We start from the raw sequence: 24,503 nt of genomic DNA, 5'->3' as shown, positions 1-24,503 counted from the left end.
GTTCCGTCTGAAGGATCCGAGGGTGGTGGATAATCGGACGTGCTGAGGCAAGGAATTCCTGAGGATGGGGGATATTCGGGAGAAATCTTGGAGGCGGTTGTGTGAGGAACGAATAAGTGTGGAGGAGAGTAGAAGGTCTTGGGAGGATCGGAGATTACGTGAGGGAAGATATTGGGAGATTAGTTCAGAGATATAGGGAGGGGACAGGTTGTGGATGGCTTTGTAGGTCAGTATTGGTAGTTTGAACTGGATTCGTTGGGGAATTGGGAGCCAGTGGAGGGATTTGCAGAGGGATTTGCAGAGGAGTAGAGAGGAGAGAGGTGGATTAGCCGAGCAGCAGAGTTGAGGACAGACTGGAGTGGTGCAAGAGAGTTAGCGGGGAGGCCACAGAGTAGGGTGTTGCAGTAATCAAGGCGGGAGATGAGGGCATGCACAAGAGTTTTAGTAGATTATGGGCTGAAGAAGGGACGGATTGTGGCAATATTTTTGAGTTAGAGGCGACAGGAGGTGGCGAGAGCTTGGATGTGCAGTTTAAAGGACAGGGCAGAATCAAGAGTTACCCCGAGGCAGCGGATTTCAGGTACGGGAGAGAGCGTGATGCCATTTACCATAATAGATAGATCAGGTGGGGGGATACGCGAGATGGGGGAAAGATGATGAGTTCGGTTTTGTCTACATTGAGTTTTAGGAAGCGAGAGGTGAAGAAGGAGGATATGGCTGATAGACACTCCGGGATTCTGGACAGCAGAGAGGTGACATCTGGGTCAGAGAGGTAGATCTGAGTGTCGTCCACATATGAGTGGTACTGGAAGCCATGGGACTTTATGAGTTGTCCTAGGCCAAACGTATAAATGGAAAAAAGTAGAGGCCCAAGGACAGAGCCTTGAGGGACTCCAACAGAGAGGGGGCGGGATGAGGAGGTGTGTGGGAGTGGGAAACACTAAGGGTAGGTGCACACGTTCAGGATTTTTTGCATTTTTTTCACTATAAAAACGCAGTAAAATCGCGAAAAAAAGGCTTACATATGCCTCCCATTATTTTCAGTGTATTCCGTATATCTTGTGCAAATGTTGCATTTTTTTCCGCGAAAAAAATCGCATTGCAGAAAAAAAAGCAACATGTTCATTAATTTGTGGAATCGCGGGGATTCCGCACACATAGGAATGCATTGATCTGCTTACTTCCCGCATGGGGCTGTGCACACCATGCGGGAAGTAAGCAGATCATGTGCGGTTGGTACCCAGGGTGGAGGAGAGGAGACTTTCCTCCACGGACTGGGCACCATATAATTGGTAAAAAAAAAAAAAAGAATTAAAATAAAAAAATAGTGATATACTCACCTTCTGATGGCCCCGGAGCCTTCCCGCCTCTCATCGGTGCATGCTCTCTCTTCCGTTCCTATAGAAGGACCTGCGATGATGTCGCGGTCATGTGACTGTGATGTCACGGTCATGTGACCGCGACGTCATCGCAGGTCCTACACACAAAGCAACAGCTGAGGAGATCAGGGGCCATCAGAGGGTGAGTATAACCTTTTTTTTAATTTTTTTATTATTTTTAACATTATATCTTTTTACTATTGATGCTGCATAGGCTGCATCTATAGTAAAAAGTTGGTCACACACTATGTTTGACAAGTGTGACCAACCTGTCAATCAGTTTTCCAAGCGATGCTACAGATCGCTTGGAAAACTTTAGCATTCTGCAAGCTAATTACGCTTGCAAAATGCTAAAAAAACCGCGGGAAAAAAACGCGAAAAGAAGCATGCGGATTTCTTGCAGAAAATTTCTGGTTTTCTTCAGGAAATTTCTGCAAGAAATCCTGACGTGTGCACATACCCTTAATGTGCGGTCGGAAAGGAATGAGGCAATCCAGGACAGGGCAAGGTCTTTGATTCTGAGGGAAGAAAGAATCTGTAGCTGTAGGCAGTGGTCGACTGTGTCGAAAGCAGAGGACAGGTGAAGAAGGAGAACTGTCTGTTAGCTTTGGCTGTACGTAAGTCATTAATAATTTTTGTCAGGGCAGTTTCGGTGGAGTGGTGGGGGCAGAAGCCAGATTGGAGGTTGTCAAGGAGAGAGTTAGATGAGATATAATACTGCCCCCTATGTACAAGAATATAACTACTATAATACTGCCTCCTATGTACAAGAATATAACTACTATAATACTGCCCCTATGTACAAGAATATAACTACTATAATACTGCCCCCTATGTACAAGAATATAACTACTATAATACTGCCCCCTATGTACAAGAATATAACTACTATAATACTGCTCCTATGTACCAGAATATAACTACTATAATACTGCCCCCATGTACAAGAATATAACTACTATAATACTGCCCCTATGTATAAGAATATACGGTAACTACTATAACCCTGCCCCTATGTACAAGAATATAACTACTATAATACTGCCCCTATGTATAAGAATATACGGTAACTACTATAACCCTGCCCCTATGTACAAGAATATAACTACTATAATACTGCCCCTATGTACAAGAATTATTATTTATATAGCACCATTAATTCCATGGCGCTGTACATGTGAAAAGGGGTTACATACAGGGTTATAGATATCGCTAACAGTAAACAAATTTACAATGACAGACTGGTACAGAGGGGAGAGGACCCTGTCCTTGCGGACTTACATTCTATTTGGCGTGCAGAGATACGGTGACGGGAGAATCAGCATGAGAACTGGACATGTCCTCCAACATGAGGAACCGCAATAATAATAATAATAATAATAATAATAATTCTGGAAGGGGGGGATAATTTGGGGATAATGGGGTTTGACACTGTTAAAAATTTGAAATGAAAACAAGGATGTCACATGTAAAATGTAATGTTATTCTTAATAAAAATCTATTTGATTTAAAAAAAAAAAAAAAAAAAAAAAAAAAGAGTGCAAAAGCCATACAACCACAACAAGGTGACCCTTTAATATGGATGGTCCCTAAACACTAACTGTCCTACCTCTCCATGTGCCAAACCAGCCCCATGTGAATGGGGAGTGAAAAGGAAAACAGACATAGCGCACAATTAAAGCCCTGCACGCGAAGGATGGGTGAATAAATAATAATAATTTAATTGCAAGCTATGTCTGGTTTCTTTTTCACTTCCCCATTCAGATGGGGCTGGACTGGCACGTGGAGAGGTAGGACATGTAACCTTTAGTGATGATCTATATTAAAAGGTCACCTTGATGTGGCTGGATGACTTTTGCCTCCCCCTGTGCTGGGTTCATAACAGGACGAAGATCAACAAGCTCTACCCCTTTACTTACAGTGTGGGGACTTCAGTCAACCAGCAGTCAAAGATGGAACTGATCAGAAAACATTTTTGAGCAAATATCCTCTAGTCTCCCCCTTCCCCTGAGCAATATGATGTACGCCTCAAATTTTTTCGAACAAAGAAAGCTTTCAATATTTATGTCAATGTGTGACATTTTTTTTTTTTTTTTTTTTTTTTTTTTTTAAACCAAACAGGTTTACTGTTCCTGTAAATGACAAACTCAGGAGAGCAGTGTGAACAGGGCTTGACGGTGACTCCCACAACTCCAATCTCCACTACTGTAATGCTGTGTAACACCCCTTAAAAAAACATGCTAGGCAGGCGAGGGAGTTTACCAGATTAGCAGTTTTGTTAACTTAGATAAATACCTGGAGGATGATTTATACAGGCCACAGGTCAGATTTCAGGCACAAACTGTGCAATTTGGGATTGCTCCAGAGTACAGATGAGAGATAGTGCTGCGGGTAGAAATGTGATCAATCTGCATTCCTCCATTAAGGTAATGTTTCCATGAGGCGCAATGTCCAGCCTCCGTGCCGACATTGGAAGCAGCTTTTATATCACCAAGCCTGGAGACTGAGGGGGAAATACACTACACACATTGCTACTCGCAGGCATTGGGGAGATGCCGCAGGCAGTACTGCCCAGCTGGAGCTCGGAGTCGCCCACAGCCCTGAGTCGCCCACAGCCCTGAGTCGCCCACAGCCCTGAGTCGCCCACAGCCCTGAGTCGCCCACAGCCCTGAGTCGCCCACAGCCCTGAGTCGCCCACAGCCCTGAGTCGCCCACAGCCCTGAGTCGCCCACAGCCCTGAGTCGCCCACAGCCCTGAGTCGCCCACAGCCCTGAGTCGCCCACAGCCCTGAGTCGCCCACAGCCCTGAGTCGCCCACAGCCCTGAGTCGCCCACAGCCCTGAGTCGCCCACAGCCCTGAGTCGCCCACAGCCCTGAGTCCAGGTATGCTCGGTCATCTACAAGTAGTAGAAGCTTCAGGCTATTGTGTTACTGAACCTCACAGCACAAAGGCGACAGTCCGCAATCAGTACAGCACCAGAGAAACCCTTGGAGCACCGTCACTGGAAGGACTGAATCATAGTTTAAGCAATACTACCACGGCCAAACGTTTGGAGACTGGCAAGTTCTGGTCTTCACAAAGTTTTCTACTTCATCATTTCTAGCTTTTTAGTCAGATGTTTCTGTGGTTACAAATATCAAAATTTCAGAAGTTTACACTTTTTTTTGCTCAATACATAAAGTTTATACAATGACTCAATATTTCCAGTGCTGATCCTCATTTTTAAAAGGACTCTGCCCTTCTCCCTGTCTGCTGGATATCAGCTCCACGGCCAAATCCTGACTGGGGACAACCAATTCTCGTATAAATCAGTGCTTGGGATTCATCACAATTTCTGTTTTTTTGTCCACCCACTTTTAGAACACTGACTACAGGTTTTCATCGGGATTGACATCTGGGGGGTTTCCCGCAGGGCTGTGGGGTCAGTAAGTCAAACCTCCGACTCCAACTCCACAGCCCTGGTTTCCCGGTCATGGACCTAAAATTGCAATTTTTCTTCATCAAGACACTTGGTTATCACTTTTGCCTTGTGACATGCTGGAAGAAAAGCATTGCTCATCCCCAAATTGCTCCTGGAAGGTTGGGAGAAGTCGCTCTTGGAGGATTTGTATAGCCCATTCATTATTCATGGCTGTGTTCTTAGGCAAAATTGTCAATGAGCCTCCTCTATGGATGAAAAGCCCCCACACATATATGGTCTCAGAATGCTTAAGGCCACGTTCACATGTCCAGGAATGATCCGTTAGAACGGATCCAGCTATTTTTTGTCCCTTTTTAACACTAAAGTCTGTGACAAATGGATCCGTTAATCAGCTATCCGTTTTCCTTTCATATGAAAAGGATTCGCTTTCCGTTGACTTCAATGTTAAAAAGGAAACCAGTTTTTGTTTTTTAAAAACAGACAAAAAAAAAATCTGCACGACTTTTTTGCCAACAGATTATTGCTGGATCCGTTCCTACGGATCATTATTGGACGCGTGAACATATCCTAACTGTTGGCATGACATAGGACTCACGTCACAAGGGGGCTTCAGAGAAAATAACTGCAGGAAGTATAGAGATTGGGCTTGCAGAGGACTGGGGTAAAGTTACTTTCTCTGGTGAAGTCTCCTTGTGACTGTTTAGGACATCTGAAAAACATTGATGTCTGAGAAGAAATGGCAAGAGCTACCATGAGTTCTGTGTGCTGCCAAGAGCAAAGAATCCTGAGAGCATTCATGTGTGGGGGCTTTTCATCCATGGATGGAGTTTGCCTGAGAACACAGCCATGAATAAGAAATGGGATCTAAACATCCTCCAAGAGCAACTTCTCCCAACCATCCAGGAGCAATTTGGGGATAGACATTGCTTTCAAGCATGATGGAGATGATGTGTAAAGGTAATTACTAATTGACTGGTTGAACAGAACATTGACATTTTGGGTCCGTGGCCAGGAAATTCCCCAGATATAAATCCCACCGATATAAATCCCACCTAGAACATATGGTCAATCCTCAAAAAGCAGGAAAAAAAATCACAGAAATTGTAACGAACACCAAGCACTGATCATCAGTCAGGATTTGGCCCTGGAGCCGATATCCATCTGCCAGGGAGAAGGGCCAAAGTCATGAAAAATAAAAGGACGACACTGGAAATATTGAGTCTAAGCATAAACTTGATCTATTTGTGGATAAAAATATAAAAAAAGTCTAAATGATGATAATTGTAACTACAGAAACATCCGACTCAAAAATTCTAAAAACACTGAAGCAGCAAACTGTGTGACAAACAAAATTAGTGTCAGTATCAAAACTTTTGGCCACGACCGCACACTAAAAAAGCAAACCTTCTGTCTCTGCAGTATAGACATGGGATTGCTGGCCATTAGTAACCTATGGAATTATTTGGCTGAGTAACGGGGCGATGTTCAGCAGTGAGTCACTGCAACGAGGAATTTATTGCATAAGAAATGTGGACATAAGCTTCTGCACAGATTACTCCTCACATCATAGGTCAGACATAAGAGCTGGAAAAAAGGGTCTCCTTATCAGCAAGATCTGGAAAGGAATGTCCTGAGGGGTGAAAAGTTCTTCAAGATCTCACTCCTCCTATGTGGGTCACTTTTATGAAACTTTCATTTTTGTTACAATTCCTTCTAGTCTAGAAAATTTACCAACACAGTTTTAACAACATTTTGTTAAAGTTCATGGGTGTGCCACATGGTATCTCCTCCAAGGCGCCTACATGAGGCAGCAGATAACCTAGGACCTCTTCATTTCTGCAATACCCCCTCTCCCAACCATCCCTGCTTGCTTCATCCTGAGGATGCGAGAGTTATTGTGGAGTCTTTTCCTCATTCACGGTGGAGAAGGAAGAAGAACCTTAATCATTTTAAAAGTGCAATGGCAACCAGACTGAGATCAGCAGCAAGTGCCTGGGTTAGAGGTTTAGTAACCAGAGTGGGCGCAAATTGATGCCCCAAGTCCACGGACCTGGTCAGTAATCTGCCTTTGGACAGAGCCCTTGAGCGCTGCCTCCTACCTGACGGCATCAGCGGCTCTTCTATTGATTAGCAGGTCTGGCGCGATGTCATACATGGGTCACACTGCAATAACGACACGCCAGGTTGGCTATTCAAAAGAAGAGACCGGGATGCAGTCAGACAGGAGGCAGCTCTTAGGGTTCCTGTCCAGAAGCAGTAGATTACTCACGAGCTGTGCGAATCAATTTCTTCATGACTACTTCTACTATTTATTGTCCAGCTGGTGATTGCAGTGACCGTCCGGTATCTTCAGGTCGAGCTGCAGCTGATTTACCATACTTTGACCTTGAACCTGCGTAGTTCCTGGCAGCAGCACATCCTCATAAGGGGAGCATCCTACCTTACGCTCTTGTCATCATCACTCGCGCCATCGGGATATCTACGCTACAAAGTTCCCAAATATTTATTATTTTTCTTTCATCCATAACATCTGCGGGAGGTCCATAATGGAAATGCTCAGTGGGAATATACCCATAGGTCTGTTCACCCTTTAAAGGGGTGAAATAATCAAATACGTGCCAGAGAAATTAAATATCTGCATCACAGGCCAACTTTTGCTCAGAAAAATCTTCAACGGGTGGAAAAGATTTGTAAAATCTCATCCAAAGCCATAGTACTATAAACCTTACAGATTTGACACCAATCCACCAAATCATTTCTTCTCTACCCTACTGCTCTATATTGGGGACACACTGGCACCACAGGGAGGGTAATGACAAACCTTCCATGGTCCTTATCAGTACATAGTGCCGGTACCTGATGCTTTAGATTGCTGGCTGGCGTAACTCGACGTCCTGGAATGTCCACATGCTCCAAGCTCGTCAGGGACGGATGCGCTCTTTGATGAAAGGTCTTAAAATAAGAGAGATGTACATTACATTAAAAAGAGAACACACAGAGCACATAGACAAGTAATTACCAAGAAAATTAATAATGCGCATATCAGGAAGAGAGATGTACAGACCAGAAACTCCCAAATGCAGTTTTATTGTCTCTCGTCCTTTCCGGTCTTCATGCAAAGAGTCAGAATCTCCAGGGATTGCAATGGAGGTGGCAGTGGAAGGTGCCCTGGAGGCCAAAGAGGACATGATGACTGCTTATTGCTGCGAAACATGGGGGAAACCAGGTAGGGACTCTGATGAAGGTAGGTGCAAATAGCATCTTTCTCTGGAGAACCCAACACATCCAGACATTATCCCACTGACTTCAAAGGGATCCACTGAATGTTTAATCCCCCATATGGTGACATTGCACAGGAACATAACACAGGTAATCCCTGGGGGTCCAAGCAACGACACAACCAGTCATTTATTATTGGGGCACCTTACTAATAAAATGGCAAACAACCAATATTATTTATAAAAGAATTTTCACATTTTTTTTTCCTATAGTTTCAGTTTTCTTTATTCCTTAGTCAGTGATTTTGATTCTATTTCTGCAGGGGATTTTGGTAAGTAATAGCATATAATAGTTTAAATTTAACAAGTGAGTGTTTTGCTGTTGAATCGGTCAAGATGATTTTACCCCACAAACTATTTACATGTGCGTGTAGGTCTTTGAAAGATAAATCCACCAATACCTTTATATGATCAGTCCGTTCCTCCATTATCGAGAAATTAGGGTTTGAATTGATATGTAAATGAGGCTGAAGAGCTATAGTAGATCTGAAGCCTCTGTCACTCCAGCTCTATTCCCCTCCCCACCCAGTGCCACCTACTCCTTCTGGTTGACCGACAGCCTCCATAATTTCATACAAAGGAGCTGCAGCAGAAGGAGGCGGTGCTGAGTGGGGAATAGAGCTGGAGTGACAGAGGTTTCAGAACTACTATAGCTCTTCCGCCTCATTTGGATATCAATTTAAACGCTGATTTCTCGGTAATTGAGGAACAGACTGGCCATTGCTGGACTTGTCATTTAAAGAGTTATGTGCACATACTAACAGTTTGCAGGGGAAATCCTGCGGACAGATTCCCTTGAAGCTTTGTTATCCACAATTAGGAGGGTATGAGGGTATGCATGAGAAACATTGATAGGGCGAAGTTTAAAAGGGGCGAAGTTTAAAAGGGGCGAAGTTTAAAAGAGTAAAAGAAAAGAAAAAAGTGACAATCTTTATTGGCATAGAGTTTAGTATGTGCCAAAATTATATCCGCAGGCGGTCCGTTTGTCTGTTTTTCACATCACTTTAGTTTTCTGTGTCACTTTTGCAATGTTTCCATTAAAACAGATACCATGTGGATATTGTGCCCGTATGGTCTCATTTTTTTTTAATTTTTTTTCCCATGTTCAATGGAGACATATTGTCCTCACATTAGACTTGATTAACGCAAGCGGAATGTGTTCTTGTGCAAAAACATTTTATAGAATTGTGCCACTAACTTAAATTGGTCCATGTGCAGAAAGAAGAGCGTATAATGCTCTATACTCTGTATAATGCTGCATCTACATGATCCATGGCTTTAAAAGACATTTTTTTTCACATATCTGACGAACAGTTCTGGCAATACAATGTAATGAAATGGATTTCTTTTTAAATAGGAGTAACTCACGTTTTAAAGCAGGGGTCTCCGGACATGAGCTGCATAGAGATTCCAACCTATAGGAAAAATAAATAAATAAATTAAAAAATTAAAAATCAGGAAAATGTATAAAAGCAAAATCGGAAAAAGGTAAAAAATACAAAGTTCTATCTCTGCAGAAACACGGGAGCATCATAAAAGCTGGGTACCAAGCAGATATCTCCAACGAGAATGTCCAGACGGCCTGGTGTGTTTCCAATCACATGTGTGCGCTTCCTCATAAAACTAAATAAGATCCATATAAGTTTTGTCTGGGATTTATTTGCTGTAAATGAGATACAGAACCTGTGCTCAATTGTAGGGCGAGACCAGACGTATAAAACTGAATTGTGCCGCCAACATCTAGTTTCGACTCTACCAGTCTCAGATAAATCTTCCTTATGTGTCACAAATATAAACTAGAAGAAAAATGCATAAAACACTGCAATAAGTCAATAGCATACGGAATTATAAAAAAAAAACAAAAAAAAAAAACACATCCCACCGCGACAAGGTGTACCCCATCAGGGTGGTCCCTATCTCTAGTAACTCACTAGGTGCCAGCAGGCCTCAATAGACGGGGACTGAGCGTGACCTGTGCCTCACCGTCTTTAACACCTACCCATGGAAAGCAGTGGAGATAAGGTGTGCAGCCCAAGGGGGCGGCCATATCCCTAAATATACCAAATACAAAAAAAACTGAAGCAAAACAAAAAACAGGGGCCTAGCACACCTGTAGGTATAACTGTAATTTGTAGGTGCACATTTACACTGTGGCCATTAACAGACATATAGGACTTTGTTTGTGTGCCACAATTAGCATAACAGGCATTCGCATCTTTGCTAAGAGACTGGGATGCAAAGAAGAAGATCCCCTCTATAAACTCCCGCTTGCTTTAAAAGAGTTGCTCACTTTCAGAATATCCAGTTCTTAAAAAATAAAAAAAATAAAAAAGAAGAAGAAGAAGAAGAAGTGCTTTATTCCTGTTCATGGGCCTAGCACTAAGTTTCCACCGCTTCCCCCGATGTCTATTATTGGCTGAAGCGCTGTCGGCAAGTTGCCAGCACAGCAGCCAATCAGTGAGCTAGGCAGATGAATGCCTTGCTGACGAGCTCTCCGACTGGCTGGCGCACACTTTACATGATGTCAGGTCAGCAGTCAATGCTTTAAACTGGGAACAGTGGTGAAAACTCAGCAATGGACCCATTGAGAGTATCCATTTTTTCCCCCTTCCATAAATGGTGTCAGGGGACTGGAAACTTCTGAAGAGAGACACCTTTTAGGACATTTTAAAAGGAGTTCTCTAAGGGTATGTGTCTACGTTCAGGATTGCATCAGGATTTGGTCAGGATTTTATGCAGGTAAAATCCTGACCAAATCTGCACCTGAGGTCACTGGCAGGTCACCTGCGGTGTTCTTGCGTGATTTGCGCATTGTAAGGACACGCTGCGTTCTTAAAAGATGAGCCACATGTCTGTTTTCGCGGGTCTGCCGCATGTGTCTTTTAATGCATAGTGGAGACGGGATTTCATGAAATCCCCTCCACTATGCTGTAACATCTGGACGCTGCGTGTTTGACGTGGCGGCTCAACGCAACGTCAAACACGCAGCGTTTCCTGAACATGGAAACATACCCTAACAAAAATTGCTTCAAGGCCTGTGCAGTAGCTGTACACACGCAGCGGGTCAGAACAATAATTGCTTCAAGGCCTGTGCAGTAGCTGTACACACTGAGCAGAGAACAAAAATTGCTTCAAGGCCTGTGCAGTAGCTGTACACACTGAGCAGGTCAGAACAATAATTGCTTCAAGGCCTGTGCAGTAGCTGTACACACTGAGCAGGTCAGAACAATACTTGCTTCAAGGCCTGTGCAGTAGCTGTACACACTGAGCAGGTCAGAACAATAATTGCTTCAAGGCCTGTGCAGTAGCTGTACACACTGAGCGGGTCAGAACAATAATTGCTTCAAGGCCTGTGCAGTAGCTGTACACACTGAGCGGGTCAGAACAATAATTGCTTCAAGGCCTGTGCAGTAGCTGTACACACTGAGCGGGTCAGAACAATAATTGCTTCAAGGCCTGTGCAGTAGCTGTACACACTGAGCGGGTCAGACGAGTGGCAATGTTGCTTTTTCAAATTTTAATCCTAACAGAAAAAAAAAAAATATATGGTTGTAAACAAAAACCTTTCATTTAAAAACCACCTATAATCGGAGTCTGAAGCTAAAGAGTGAAAAATTGTGAATTATTATCCTGTGTCGATTTATATACAGACTGACGAAAGGAAAAACTTAAAAAAACAGCCCAAGTCACTTTTCTTTTCCGTACCTAATGAAAAAACCACTGCATAAGCTTTATACAATCATCACTAAACAGCCCGGCTCACATCCTGTTATTCCCCAAGAAAATGTAATAAAAACCTGCTGGTGAAACAATGGAAAGACCACAGCTTCTCTGTCCACAGCTTTTAGGAATAATACATTGTGATACAGTGCCTCCCGGATGAGCATGAAATCTATAATGGCAACAGGAACAACTGCAAATGTGTTTCTATCCCGGAGCTGCGAGTGCATTAGCCAGGAAGAAGCCGATCTAATAATTCACAGTCATCTCCTCAGACAGGCTGCGATTACCATTCCCGGGACGATGGCAGATCTGCTAGCGGAGGCTCGGGTGCGGCAGCCCAGTGCAGGACACAGGCTTCTAGTGATTTACTCCCTGACACTCTTGTGTTCATCAGCCAAATACAAAGTAGATGATCAGGTTTCTCTAAAACGTCACCTATAAGAATATTACCAGGTCTGTATCTGCACAGGTCACTGGAGGATAATAGCAAACCCACCCTGAGCACCATGAATATTCATTCCAGGTGTGACCCATCCAGCCCTAGTAGGACACAACATGTACCACTTCCCTCTACGTGCCCACAGTGCACTGGTTATAGTCAATGACCTGATGGCAATGGAGAACCGTGGGTTAATCAGAGAGGATCTGTCATTAGCATCAGAGATCTGCACTATTAGAAGGCTTAATCTAATATCAGGAGGGAAAACTTTCTTAAAAAGTTCTTACAGTCGCTCTTTCATAGATTTTTAAAGTAAGTATACCTCCCTTGTCAGTAGAGTAGATCAAAAGGATCAGCAAGATCCTGGTCCGTCATCCATGTTGCTACCCTTTGACAGCCACCTTCCTTTGCCAGCATTGGAAAGCAGGGGCCCAGTAATCATTTTTGTCAATACTAAGCCCTGCAATGTCAAGAGAACAATCACAAGATGCACTCAAGTGTCAGATGAGGAAGCTCACATGACCCTGGTCCAGCAGCTCCTCTACATTGCAGATGCAAGACATCCATTTAAAAGTTGTTGTTTTTTCCAAAGATAGTAAGTTATCTCCAACCATAGGATAGCAGATAATGGACTGATTGCTGGGGGTCCAGGTGCTGGGGCCCGCAGAAATCCTAGAAAGGGGCACCAGAATGAGGGCTTTGTAGAACACCATCCTGGATGGCGAGGACCTATGGATGCTCAACCTCCACTCTACTCATTAAATATGAAGCTGTGAGAGAAAGCCAAGTACAGCGCTCAGTTATTTCTCATAGTCCCACAGACGGGGAATAGAGCAAAGGCTGAGCTTACACACCTTCATGCTCAAGAGCGCGCTCTGCCCGGTTAGCAGAGTCCAGTGCCCAGTTCTTGGGATTGTTGGGGGCCCAACCACTGCCATGGGAATTTGGGAAAACTTACAGCATTGCCAATAATGATTTAAAATCATATTCTGTAGTTTGTAAGTTATCCGCTATACATACGATACAATATGACTGGTGGGGGGCCACTGGAATCCGCACTGATCCCAACAAAGGAGGGGATGTGAAGAGCTCTGTATGAATAGAGTGGTGGTCAGTCATCATTCATTCTCATCAGCCGAGTGCAGAACTCAGCCATGGCTGGTGCGCCCATTAAGGAGGAGTCCCGGGTCTCAGGACTGGGGGCAGTCTCAGCAGTCAAACTTGAGAAGAGAATACGTCTTTAATGTATGCAGTTTATCATGTGAAATCTGGAGATACAACATTCCTTATTCCAAAGACTCGTAAAAAAGGCACCAAAGAAATAAGATACTTATAAAGACTATATCAGATTATTTAGAGGAGCTGCTCTTAATCTGCACAATCCCTGACTACTCGCGCTACTAAGCTACATGGATCCACTGCTCAGGACCCCGACTCTAAGCAGAGAGGCGTCAGAAACTGGACAGAAGGAACCTTTTATCCTCACAATGATCATACCAGGGATTGAATGTCTCTGAATGTAAAGAGCACAAATCCTTTTCGTTTTCACTACAGGTATATATTACCAGTGAAGGCCATTTCACAACTTGCATCCACTTGTCTTACGTCACATAAAATAGATTTTTAAGCAGCCATATAATGACGACTGCCTGAAGTGGATGTCAAGTCCACGTATTTACTGTGTTTTGTCATGTTCATAATTTATAGCAGTATAATTAGCTGCTATTCTACATACTGCATAAGATCCCGCAGGCAGATCATTTCACACGTGTGTGTGGCTTACATTTAAGAGATTGTCTACAACTCAGACATACCCCATGTTCTGAATAAATTATCACATGCTTAACATTAGCACAGCTTGCTCATTTGTTGAACCAGGCGTTACTACTCAACACAAAGGGGTATCACTGACAAAGACATGTGCTCGATATCCAGGAAATTATCTATTGACTATCCGTTGCGACTTATCTACTGATAGAAGTGGGACTCGCCAACGTAATGAACAGGGGTCCTGTGACTCAAATGGGGAGACAAACTCAGGCCAGCGAATCCAGGCGGAGAGTAAACAGAGAAGAGGCCACACATGTCTATGGTACTCACTATACTGCACCCATGTGTTTTAGTAACTGCCATAGAAAATTATGAAGAGAGTCGTGCACATACAGTGGTATGTAAAAAGTTTGTACACCCCAGGTTTATTTAATCTTTTAGATTTTAAAAATTACAAAAAAGGAAAAATGGGCAGATGCAAAAGTTTGGGTATCCTCAACTGTTAGCACCCCCTTTTGAAAAGATCACAACTTGTAAACACCTTTTGTAGCCAGCCAAGAATCTTAATTCTAGTTTGAGGGATTTTCATCCATTCTTCTTGGAAAATTCTTCCAATTCTGTGAGATTCCTGGGTCGCCTTACATGCACTGCTGTTTTGAGGTCTAGCCACAGATTTTCAATGATGCTCAGATCAGGGGACTGTTAGGGCCATTGTAAAACCTTCATCTTGAGCCTTTTGAGGTAGAAAATTGTGGATTTTGACGTGTTTAGGATCAATATCCATTTGTAGAAGCCATCCTCTTTTCAACTTCTGCTTTTTTACAGATGGTGTTATGTTTGAATCAAGAATTTGTTGAAATTTCATGGAATCCATTCTCCCCTCTGTGAAATATTCCCCATCCCATTGGCTGCAACACAAACACAAAGCATGATTTATCCACCTCCATGTGTAATGGTTGGCAAGAGGTTCTTTTCCTCAAAATTCTGTGCCCATTTTTCTGAACACATACTTTTTTTCATTGTGGCCAAAGAGTTCTATTTTAACCTCATCGGTCCACAGGACTGGTTTCCAAAATTCCTCAGGCTTGTATAGATCTTCTTTTGCATACTTCTGAAGCTGAATTTTATACTAAGCCAGCGGGGGGGTTTCGTCTCATGACTCTTCCATGAAGACCATATTTGTTCAGGTATGTACCACAACTCCAGAGTCTGCTAAATCTTTCTGAAGGTCTTTTACAGTCAACCGGGGGTTCTGATGTGCCTCTCTAGCAATCCAACCAACAGCTCTCACTGAAATTTTGCTTGGTCTTCCAGACCTTATCTTGACCTCTACTGTTCCTGTCACCTGTCATTTCTTAATTACATTTCGAACTGAAGAAAGGGCAACTTTAAAACACTACCATCTTCCTTGGTCAAAGTGATCTGAGCACACAAATTCCAAGGGTGCCCAAACTTTTGCACAAGTCCATTTTTCCTTTTGTAATTTTTAAAATGTTGAAGACGACAATATATATTTTTTGCCTAAAATACAAAGGAAATGTGTCATCCTTAACTTTAGGTCTTTTAGAGATCATTTCATCTTCAACTTGGTAACCGTTCACAATAACAGTAATTTTGACCATGGGTGCTCAAACTTTCACATACCACTGTACCTGGCCACCTCTTTCACTCTAGGACAGGACCTTTGGGTCAGAGAATTCCAATTCTAATATGCATGATGGTTTCAGAGGTGGGCCACATGTGCTGTACTGTGTATAGGTCTTCAAAATACTTCTCCAATATTCATCACAGATAATACAACTATGGATAGATTGTCCGAAACTTAAATATGATGCAAATAAGAAAGACACTGACCGCTGGAAACCTTCTATGTAAATCAGCAATTTGGGTTCTTCCCAAGAGTTAATAGAAACTGACAAGAGATGCTAAAGTGGGGCTCTGATGAAAACCGACATAACCCAATAATGTGATAAGAAGCAGCTGTGCCGAGCTGTAATGCAATAATCCATAAGGTCAGCAAATGCAACGCAATAGAAATCATCTCAGTGCAGGAATGGAAAAATGACTGATGGCAAACAGGAAAAAAGGTCATTGCCAGCAGCAAAGTGTCAGCAGCTGAATGGGCTCCGTGTCTTCTGGAGTTGCCTAGTCCTCCATCTGCACAACTGCCACAGCACAGGACATCAGGCTTCAATGACCACCACTAACCTTTAGGATGGAGTTATCTTGCCTGGTGTTTTTGGTGTCGTATCCTTCTAATAGACATCTCCGAACTGTGTTTCCAGATCCAGCAAACTCTGCAAGGTTCAAGTCTGCAAAGCCGAGCTAAAAAAACAGAAATATCAGCATCGCGTTAAGCAAAAAGTAACATTCTACAAAAATTAGCAAAATTCGACACAAACTGATCCAACGCAAAAATTGGTCTAAGGCTACCAGCCGATCCTAGATAACTCTTAGAACTGGTCTCCTCGTATGGGGAAATTGAACATTTCGGGCCACTTTAGGCGCTAGGTCCCAGACCTGCACGGTCGTCCATTCTGAGTTTATCGGACAGATGGAGAAATCAGAGTACAGCGCTCGGACATCTCTGCCAGTCCCATAAACGTAGAATGGAGTGGCCAATATGCATGCTGGCCACAACTCAAACTGGGGCCTCCAGACTATCATTGTGATCTGTGGTGGTCCCAACGGTGAGACACCTAGCAATCAGCAATCTATTGCCTATCCAGGGAATCGGTACTGTGTTGCCATTGTAGGACTGCCCCATTAAATGCAAAATTTAAACAACTTTAAAATACAAGAAGGTTTTTGAATAGCAGTAAGCATTTTACCTTTGCATAGGCTTTCCCGCCTTTAAGCTCCTGAAACAAGTAGGAGAGAAACACCGGTGAATTACGCATGTAACGGGAAGCATTAAGACATTATCACAACACTAGGGCTTTGTTCACAAATGCACGAGGACATTAGGGCATCCATCACCATCGACAGAAAACATTGTGGAGCACAGAGCTATTCTTGTTGTCAGAAGAATGGACACTACAGAAACCCATTGGACACCAGTGAAAGTTAATTAAGTCCGTGAGCCATCATTGCATGACGGATGGAGTCGTAAACAGGTATTCTCAAGTTTGGAAGTTATCTCCCATTCCTAGGCTAAGGGCTAAGTTCTTGATCGTTGGGGCCCCACTGATCCTGAGCATTGGCGCACTAAGAGTCCCGAGTGAATGGAGAGGTGGTCGATTATGCTCAACTCTGATCCATTCCCTCTTATTGGGACCACCGGAGACAACTGACTGCAGCACTCCCCTGGTCTTTGGCACACCTTTAAAAATAAATGGAGAAGGGGTGTGCATGACCAACCATGGCTCTATTCACACCTGGTTCTCGGGAGCAGTGGGGTCCCAGCTGTCAGAACCCTAGTGATCCGGAAGTTTCTCTCTCCCTAGAAACATCCTTTCCAGCCTCATCATGTCGGTGGGGGAAGTCTTACCTTGCGCACAGATACTCGGCAGATACACGGGTCCAGGATACCGGAGGCCGCACTTGCACTCATCTTACACATGAATGAGAAACATTTCCTCCAGTGGACGCTGTTCGCTTGAACAACCTCTCTGCAAAAAAACAAAACAGCAATTTGCTTTTTGTACCGGTATTTTAATTTTGTATTTTAATGTTAAGTTCCTAGCAGGATGGAATGTGCTGTTTAAGGGGAAGTGGATTATTTTCGGCTCTCTCAGAAAACCCTTCAACTTGACCATGAGTGGACTATGACATTAATGAATGGGGTGCACTTTTTTTTCTTTTGGAGCCTTAAAACGGACAATTCCCAGAAATCACTTCCTGAAGAGTAAAGTCCAAAAATTATGTTCTTCCGTATAAAATCTTCCTGCTGACACCTTTATTAGGTGACGTATTCTAGTCAGGGCGTACAGAGTAGCGTGTGCAAATGACAACGTGATGAGGGATATTCGCCAACATGGGCGTCAGGCGCGGCTGCCATCCCTAATCACGTTGCATGGCTAGTACTGACTTACAGGGTAGCCACCTCCTTTTTTCTGGCATACTTTTCCCCACGGAGCATGGCCAAACAGACTCCATACACAGATGTGCCCACAACGTGATCCCTAGGATAACGATTGCGGTGCCTCAGCCCCCTCTGCATTACATCCGGCGGCAGATGTGGTTGTGGCCATTTTGGTCACTCATGGCAACTAAACAAAACTGCTCAGCGCCCGGCCGGTGTAGGACATGACTTCTGAGAATCTGACTCATCGCTTCCTCAGGAGTCACACGAGAGCAGATTCCTTCCTTTTTGCACAGATAATTTCTATTGTCCGCGTCAGCCCGAGAGTCATAGACTAAGGTCGTGTGCCGCAGACACAACACTGCCATTGCCCAGCAACCACACATCCTCATTTTCTTCCTTAAATATCTGACAAGGATTCTCTCAATGTGCTCCACATTTTTCATTAGAAGGCTGGTAATACAAGTCTATTTTATACATTTTTTATGCGCATGTGAAAAAATTATTTTGTGCTTTGGATCTGGTTTTCGTCAGTGTTGGGTCCGTGTTTAGCATCAGTATTTCATCAGTTTTTCTTGTGTGAAAAAATAAAAATAAAATGAGGTTTTTCAAGTGTCACCTATCAGTCACTGAAAACCAGACAGAACTAAAAAGCAACTAGGACGCCATCCGCAAGCTGTTCACATATTTCATAGACTTGCATCCGTGACTAGGATCAAAAACAGATGTCTCTTATATTTTGCTAACACGCAATCCAAAAAGGGGCCTCTCTCTAAGGGCTCATACTCACTTGCGAGAAACTCGGATGAGTCTCGCACGGCAATACCCAGCGCTGCTGCCAGCACTCGGATCAGAGCGTGCGGCCACATAGGAATACATGCAGCCGCACGCTCCGCTCCTGAGTGAAGGGTGCAGAACCGGGTATTGCCATGCGAGACTCATCCGAGTTTCGTGCAAGTGAGTATGAGCCCTAAGGCTTGTGCCCCCACTTCGGGTAAAAAACAAAATGTAGACATTAAGGGCTTATTCACACAGGCTACTTTCACTTCCGATTAAGGTAAAATGAATGGCATGCTGACCCCATCATAAGCAATAGGCCCATTCTAAGGGACAATCAGACGGCCATATAACAGGGATCTCAATGCAATGCTCGGACTGGCTGACAGATCTCCTAACCAGAGTGTGACAGCTGCACAGAAATACACGCCGACATGCTCAGGTCAGGAGAGCCGCCGGTCCGAGCGTTGCATTGAGATCCCTGTCAGAGTTATATGGCTGTCTGACTCTCTCAGAATTGTACAGAAGCAAAGTGGGAATCAGTACATTTTTATAAGTTGCAGTGTGCACTACCCACTCAGATTTCTGGTTAAAAGTTGCCATTAAACAAAAAAAACAAAAAACAAAATGGATCCACTTAATGGATCACGAAAAGTGATCTGAATTTCTTTTTTAATCACTTTAACAGAACAGAATTATTAAAAAGGAAACATTGAGAAGAGGTGTGTGCATATGTGTTTACACAAGAGAGATTTTAAATACAGTACAGACCAAAAGTTTGGACACACCTTCTCATTTAAAGATTTTTCTGTATTTTCATGACTATGAAAATTGTACATTCACACTGAAGGCATCAAAACTATGAATTAACACATGTGGAATTATATACTTAACAAAAAAGTCTGAAACAACTGAAATTATGTCTTATATTCTAGGTTCTTCAAAGTAGCCACCTTTTGCTTTGATGACTGCTTTGTACACTCTTGGCATTCTCTTGATGAGCTTCAAGAGGTAGTCACCGGGAATGGTTTTCACTTCACAGGTGTGCCCTGTCAGGTTTAATAAGTGGGATTTTTTGCCTTATAAATGGTGTTGGGACCATCAGTTTTGTTGTGCAGAAGTCTGGTGGATACACAGCTGATAGTCCTACTGAATAGACTGTTAGAATTTGTATTATGGAAAGAAAAAAGCAGCTAAGTAAAGAAAAACGAGTGGCCATCATTACTTTAGGAAATGAAGGTCAGTCAGTCCGAAAAATTGGGAAAACTTTGAAAGTGTCCCCAAGTGCAGTTGCAAAAACCATCAAGCGCTACAAAGAAACTGGCTCACATGAGGACCACCCCAGGAAAAGAAGACCAAGGGTCACCTCTACTTCTGAGGATAAGTTTATCCGAGTCACCAGCCTCAGAAATTGCAGGTTAACAGCAGCTCAGATTAGAGACCAGGTCAATGCCACACAGAGTTCTAACAGCAGACACATCTCTGCAACAACTGTTAAGAGGAAACTTTGTGCAGCAGGCCTTCATGGTAAAATAGCTGCTAGGAAACCACTGCTAAGGACAGGCAACAAGCAGAAGAGACTTGTTGGGGCTAAAGAACACAAGGAATGGACATTAGACCAGTGGAAATCTGTGCTTTGGTCTGATGAGTCCAAATTTGAGATCTTTGGTTCCAACCACTGTGTCTTTGTGCGACACAGAACAGGTGAACGGATGGACTCTACATGCCTGGTTCCCACCGTGAAGCATGGAGGACGAGGTGTGATGGTGTGGGGGTGCTTAGCTGGTGACACTGTTGGGGATTTATTCAAAATTGAAGGCATACTGAACCAGCATGGCTACCACAGCATCTTGCAGCGGCATGCTATTCCATCCATTTTGCGTTTAGTTGGACCATCATTTATTTTTCAACAGGACAATGACCCCAAACACACCTCCAGGCTGTGTCAGGGCTATTTGACCAAGAAGGAGAGTGATGGGGTGCTACGCCAGATGACCTGGCCTCCACAGTCACCAGACCTGAACCCAATCGAGGTGGTTTGGGGTGAGCTGGTCCGCAGAGTGAAGGCAAAAGGGCCAACAAGTGCTAAGCATCTCTGGGAACTCCTTCAAGATTGTTGGAAGACCATTCCCGGTGACTACCTCTTGAAGCTCATCAAGAGAATGCCAAGAGTGTGCAAAGCAGTCATCAAAGCAAAAGGTGGCTACTCCTAGAATATAAGACATATTTTCAGTTGTTTCACACTTTTTTGTTAAGTATATAATTCCACATGTGTTAATTCACAGTTTTGATGCCTTCAGTGTGAATGTACAATTTACATAGTAATGAAAATACAGAAAAATCTTTAAATGAGAAGGTGTGTCCAAACTTTTGGTCTCTACTAATTATATATATATATATATATATATATATATATATATATATATATATATATATATATATATATATATATATATACCGTATATATATCATACGGGTCAGCATCCCATATGCATTTTTCAGAGATACAGAAAAAAAAATCTAAACTATATGTCATACGTATAGACAAAATGGACACACGGAACATAATACAAATGCAAAAACGTCATTTTTTTTATGGATGAAAAAGGGACAATTTTCCATACGTTAAATGAACCTGGCCTTACAAGAACTAAGCAGATGCATCAAGAGTGTTCAGGCAGCTTCAGAATGTGCCCACCATGCCCCGGTCCATGTTGTTAGGGTATCTCAGAGATTGTCTTACAAGAAGAGATCTATTAATGATTGTGGCCCACTGATATAGCTGTGTGATTATATGAACAAACAGCAGCAGTGTAAAGCATGGGGAAGGAAAAGAATACAATCTAAGTCACTGACAGTACAGGATGTGGATATTAGACTACCGAACACTTCTATCTATGAGACAATAAGCTACAAATCAAGGAGCAGGGCTACATGGAACCATCACTAATTATATGTGAGAGGATAGCTGGGATTTGTAATGGGATCCCCGAGTAAGGAACATAAATTGGTACATGGGTGCCCGCTCCGATCCTCGATGAGGGCGCCGGGTGTCAGACTCCTACCGATCTTATGCTAATGACCTACCCTGAGGATTGATATCATAGCAGTGGACAACACCGTACAGTCATAATACTGAGGAAACGGGCACAATAATCCGCAATCCTGCGCTGACTCATCTCTTCTTCAAACTGCTCTCTTTATAAATGGAGGCCAGAAATGTACAGGAATCCGGGCACTGCAGATATGCTGTGAGGGGAGCAGGCTAGCATTTCCAAAACCAGAGCTCCTGCTAGCCTGCTGCCCCTCTACAGTCACTGCACGTGGCCTACTAAATAGTAGGAATAATGGGGCTTCGGTAATCTTCTGTCCAAATAATATGGGTGCACAAATTCCCCCTTCAATGTCCACTGGAGCACGGGAAGAGGAACACCATGCTGTGTCATAATATCATCCCCAAAAGCCTGTGTGAGATGCCACCTAATGGGTGGATGCCCAGAGCAGAGGCGTTAGGCCGGGTCCAGACAGGAGTATTTCACAGTCCACATACGGCAATGACCCGACTGACTGGGGGTCTCCCGACCAGAACCTATAGTCTCAGACACATATAATGCTGCACGTTTGGGTTGGCAGACAAACATTGCTGTCCATAAGTGGTCCATGAACTGCACTCGCCGGAACCCGGCCTTACTGACCACCTTCACTGTAACGAGCACAGATATTTGAAAATGTGGCCTTGCCCAAAATTCATACGGACAAGATGGCAACCAGAAATAATGCCTGACTACACAAGGCCAGCTCCTAGAGTGGTCTACCTGGCCCCCCAAGGAATAGTCATGAGTCACGTCCTTGAGATGAACACAAGGCTTTCACTAGCCACCAGCTATTCAGGGAAAACCGAGTGAGAATGGCCCCCATTAGACTATAACATCCCCCATGAATCTACATACTGTCCCAGGACTTGTGGCCGTGCTCACTGCTCCCATAGCTCTGACCCTTCCCCCCACTGATGGTTTTCATTGTCTCTCACCTGGTGGACTCCACACTGAAGCTGCCGCCATCCAACAAGCGGATCTTACAGAACAGTATGCCATTCACAAAGGGAACAGACGACAGTTCATCCAACTCAAAGTCCACACGGAACTTAAATTTCTTCTTTTTCATCATCATGAAAGCCATAAACTGGACTGAGAGGGCCACAGTATGACGGTGCCACTACAGACACAGTATGTGGCGTCTGTCTGCGACACCAGACACAGTTATTTCCAATACTTCTCCTTGTGATGGATGGTCAGTCGCTGTCATTCGCCTTCCCTTCCTGGGATTGTCATGTGGAGATGCGGACAAGATTTTAGGGAAAAAAAAAAGTTCTGGAAATGCCAGTTATTTCCCAGGAATTGTAGGTGTGAGGGCTCAGAGCTGCTCCCGTCCTGCAGACATGCTTTATCCGCCCGTCCTGCCGGAGGATCCAGAAGAGGACTTCATTATGATGGTCTCCAGGTTCTGCTGGATCCATTTACAGCCATAATCTGTCCTGTGTGAGAGGATCCAGCCCTGGAATATAAAGATGCCCAGTGTCTGATTATATGGAGATGAGGAGGCGCACCCTAAGGACCTGGGACAGGAGACTGCAAATGTCATCTAATGGGTGCATGTGAAATATATACTGTATATACACACACTACATGAACGCGCCTGCATACGTATGTGCACACAGTGCATATATATATATATATATATATATATATATATATATATATATATATATATATATATATATACACACACATACATACATACATACACCACCGCCTGCATATACATATACATATATATATATATATATATATATAATGTATATACACACACACACACAGCCTGAGCCCCCACTCACCCAGCTGTGTATAGCCGCCCCGGGCACATTCGTGCCTCAGTGATCCGTGCAGCCCGGCTCCCCGCAGGTAGAATCAATGCTCCGCTCTCACCCGGACTGTACAGTCTGCTCCTGTCCTTACACAAGTCGTTCCTTGTGTCCCGCCCGGATCGCCCTGATCTCTTTCTGTCCTCTCTCAGCTTCCGTATGTGTCCGTGTGTCATGTATAAGGCGTTGTCTCACTAGTGACCTCCGCAGGCTACAAGTAAGGTTGCAGGCTCTTAGTCTATATTATTTTTTACTGACATCTAGCGACGTTCTTGGGTAATGCAGAGAACCGATATTTCTTGAATGGAGCGGAAACTAGGAACGCAGTGTGTGTAGTGCGACATCTACTGGACACAAATGGTTACGTCAGGAAATTGGATCCACATTTAGGACATGTTCAATATTTGGTCAGTATTTTACCTCAGTATCTGTAAGCCGAAACCAGGAGTGGGTGAATAATACAGAAGTGGTGACGGGTTTCTATTATACTTTTCCTCTGATTGTTCCTCTCCTGGTTATGGCTTACAGATACTGAGGTAAAATACTGACCAAACACTGAATGTGTGAACTAGTGCTATTTTCCAAAAACCTTTTTTCTGCCGCACGTCACTTTCCTAGAAGGAGACGGCGCTGAGCACAATGAGGCGCCACGAGCAGCCAAACAGGAAAACACTATCATTTATGCCAGAAACATTAATACATTTTAATGCAAATCTTGATTTTTCTGGGGCGTGTCCAGGGAGAGATCGGCCTAACTTATTAAGAGTTATT

General features: G+C 43.6%; 1 protein-coding gene across 2 annotated transcripts in view; it reads right to left on the bottom strand.

The window, feature by feature from the left end:
• Positions 1 to 23,947, bottom strand: part of EEIG2 (EEIG family member 2) — a 42,733-nt gene extending 18,786 nt beyond the window's left edge. Inside the window, exons 1-8 of one of the 2 annotated variants that reach the window (XM_077276423.1) lie at positions 23,797 to 23,947; positions 22,842 to 23,365; positions 17,501 to 17,621; positions 16,842 to 16,871; positions 16,219 to 16,335; positions 9,447 to 9,493; positions 7,865 to 7,968; positions 7,657 to 7,752 (exon numbers count right to left, since the gene is read on the bottom strand). In XM_077276423.1, the coding sequence (XP_077132538.1) occupies positions 7,657 to 7,752; positions 7,865 to 7,968; positions 9,447 to 9,493; positions 16,219 to 16,335; positions 16,842 to 16,871; positions 17,501 to 17,621; positions 22,842 to 22,990 (664 nt within the window). In that variant the 5' untranslated portion in view covers positions 22,991 to 23,365; positions 23,797 to 23,947. Of the gene's footprint in view, positions 1 to 7,656; positions 7,753 to 7,864; positions 7,969 to 9,446; positions 9,494 to 16,218; positions 16,336 to 16,841; positions 16,872 to 17,500; positions 17,622 to 22,841; positions 23,366 to 23,705 lie in introns of both variants that reach the window. The other variant, XM_077276422.1, reaches the window with a different exon arrangement.
• Between the last annotated feature and the right edge of the window lie 556 nt (positions 23,948 to 24,503).

This window comes from Ranitomeya variabilis, chromosome 8 (assembly GCF_051348905.1).
Source record: "Ranitomeya variabilis isolate aRanVar5 chromosome 8, aRanVar5.hap1, whole genome shotgun sequence".
In the NCBI taxonomy this organism is placed as follows: domain Eukaryota; kingdom Metazoa; phylum Chordata; class Amphibia; order Anura; family Dendrobatidae; genus Ranitomeya; species Ranitomeya variabilis.
The sequence above is the reverse complement of the archived record's forward strand: the minus strand, read 5'-3'. Positions and strand labels throughout refer to the sequence as shown.